The 1,554-nt window shown below is 43.2% G+C and overlaps 1 protein-coding gene across 1 annotated transcript in view; it reads left to right on the top strand.

Annotated features, from left to right (window-relative positions):
* The window catches only part of LOC104960816 (protein FAM160B1-like), a 3,270-nt gene extending 1,722 nt beyond the window's left edge, over window positions 1-1,548 (top strand). The window contains exons 4-5 of the mRNA XM_010788979.1: window positions 763-866; window positions 1,427-1,548. Coding sequence (XP_010787281.1) covers window positions 763-866; window positions 1,427-1,547 — 225 coding nt within the window. The 3' untranslated portion in view covers window position 1,548. The remainder of the gene's footprint in view (window positions 1-762; window positions 867-1,426) is intronic.
* The last annotated feature ends 6 nt before the right edge of the window (window positions 1,549-1,554 follow it).

Genomic DNA, 1,554 nt, shown 5'->3' with positions numbered 1-1,554 from the left:
GGGGGGCCTCGCTGCGGGGAAACACCGGAGCTCTGTCGGTGCAACTTCAATGATGAAAACTTAAAAGATGAAGGGCGGTGACGGCCGTCAGCGAATCGAGCCGGCCCTTGACGAGCGGCCGTTCTGTGATGTGTGTGTGTGTGTGTGTGTGTGTGTGTGTGTGTGTGTGTGTGTGTGTGTGTGTGTGTGTGTGTGTGTATAAAGCATGACATGGGACCTTTTTAAGAATCGTTTTTTCAAAGTTTAGGACATGGATTTGACTTGAAATTGCCCATCCTGACTTGAGACTTGACTCTGGACTTGAGTGCAAAGACTTGAGACGTACTTGTGACTTGCAAAACAATGACTTGGTCCCACCTCTGCTGAGTACTTTCTTGCAATGTTTGATACTGTATTTCAACATGTTTGGCCTTTATCTCATGCCACTATTATTGGTGCAAGAGTTTCAGTGAATCCCACTTCCTGTTTTATCCTTCTGAGCATGCTGCTACTTTACCTGCAATCACTTGAAGAACTGCACCTCTGTCCCACTTATTCTGTCATTCAGCCCAGCTTTATTTAAATCTGTCCTAGTAGCACACTGTGTTAAAGTCAGTAGAGGCAGCTGGAAGCCGCTTGTTGATGCTAATTATTACCCTAATGTCCCCAAAGGGTGTAGTATACATTTATGAGTGATGCACCGTTGCCCAGAGATGTAAGAAAGCAGGTATATAGTTTTTATGTAATTCCTAATGTGTGTGTGTGTGTGTGTGTGTGTGTTAGGTGGTGGGAGATCTCATGTTGAGGATCCAGCGAATCCCAGACTTCACCCCCAAACTGCTTCTCGTCAGGAAGAGATTATTAGGTCTGGAGCCGGAGGGCATCAAGTACGTACCTCTCACACACCACTGAGCATTCTCTGAGTAATAATCATAAACTCTAAATGAGCAGCCAAGTTTTGTTTTTATTAAAACAAACGAATTCAAAACGGTATCTTGGTAACAATATTGTTTCATCTGATTCATTTCAGTTGACATTTTAGCTCTAGTATATCCCTGCTGAAAAAAGAAGACTGCATTTAGTGTATGTGAGCACCAGGAGATGAGACTGTGGAACAATTGATTTCAGTCTGGTCTTATACTATTAAATAACAAATACCTGATCAAAACATTGTAGCTGATTAATGACATTCATCAAGCTTCTGATCTGAACGAATGTAAACCCACTGGAATTAGGAGAAAAGCTGAGGTAATTCTGTATATGGGTTTGTGAAAAGATACTGAAGAGAAATGTCTTTTTAAAACCTCAAACTAAAAAGCTAGCAAGCCTTAAATGAAATAGAGAATTAATACATTATAAGTCAAATCTAATTCAAAGTGTTTATAAGCACACTTCTGAGATGACCTCTGTTCCTGACTCCTCCCCTTTCTGTGTGTTCTCCCCGCAGTGTGGACCACATGACTCTGCTGGAGGGCGTGATCGTGCTGGAGGAGTTCTGCAAGGAGCTGGCGGCCATTGCCTTCGTCAAATACCACGCAGCTTCCTCCTCCTCCTCCTCCTCACCGTGAGCCCTCC

The sequence above is a fragment of the Notothenia coriiceps genome, unplaced genomic scaffold, assembly GCF_000735185.1.
Source record: "Notothenia coriiceps isolate Sejong01 unplaced genomic scaffold, NC01 NC01_scaffold00032392, whole genome shotgun sequence".
NCBI lineage: Eukaryota > Metazoa > Chordata > Actinopteri > Perciformes > Nototheniidae > Notothenia > Notothenia coriiceps.
The sequence above is the reverse complement of the archived record's forward strand: the minus strand, read 5'-3'. Positions and strand labels throughout refer to the sequence as shown.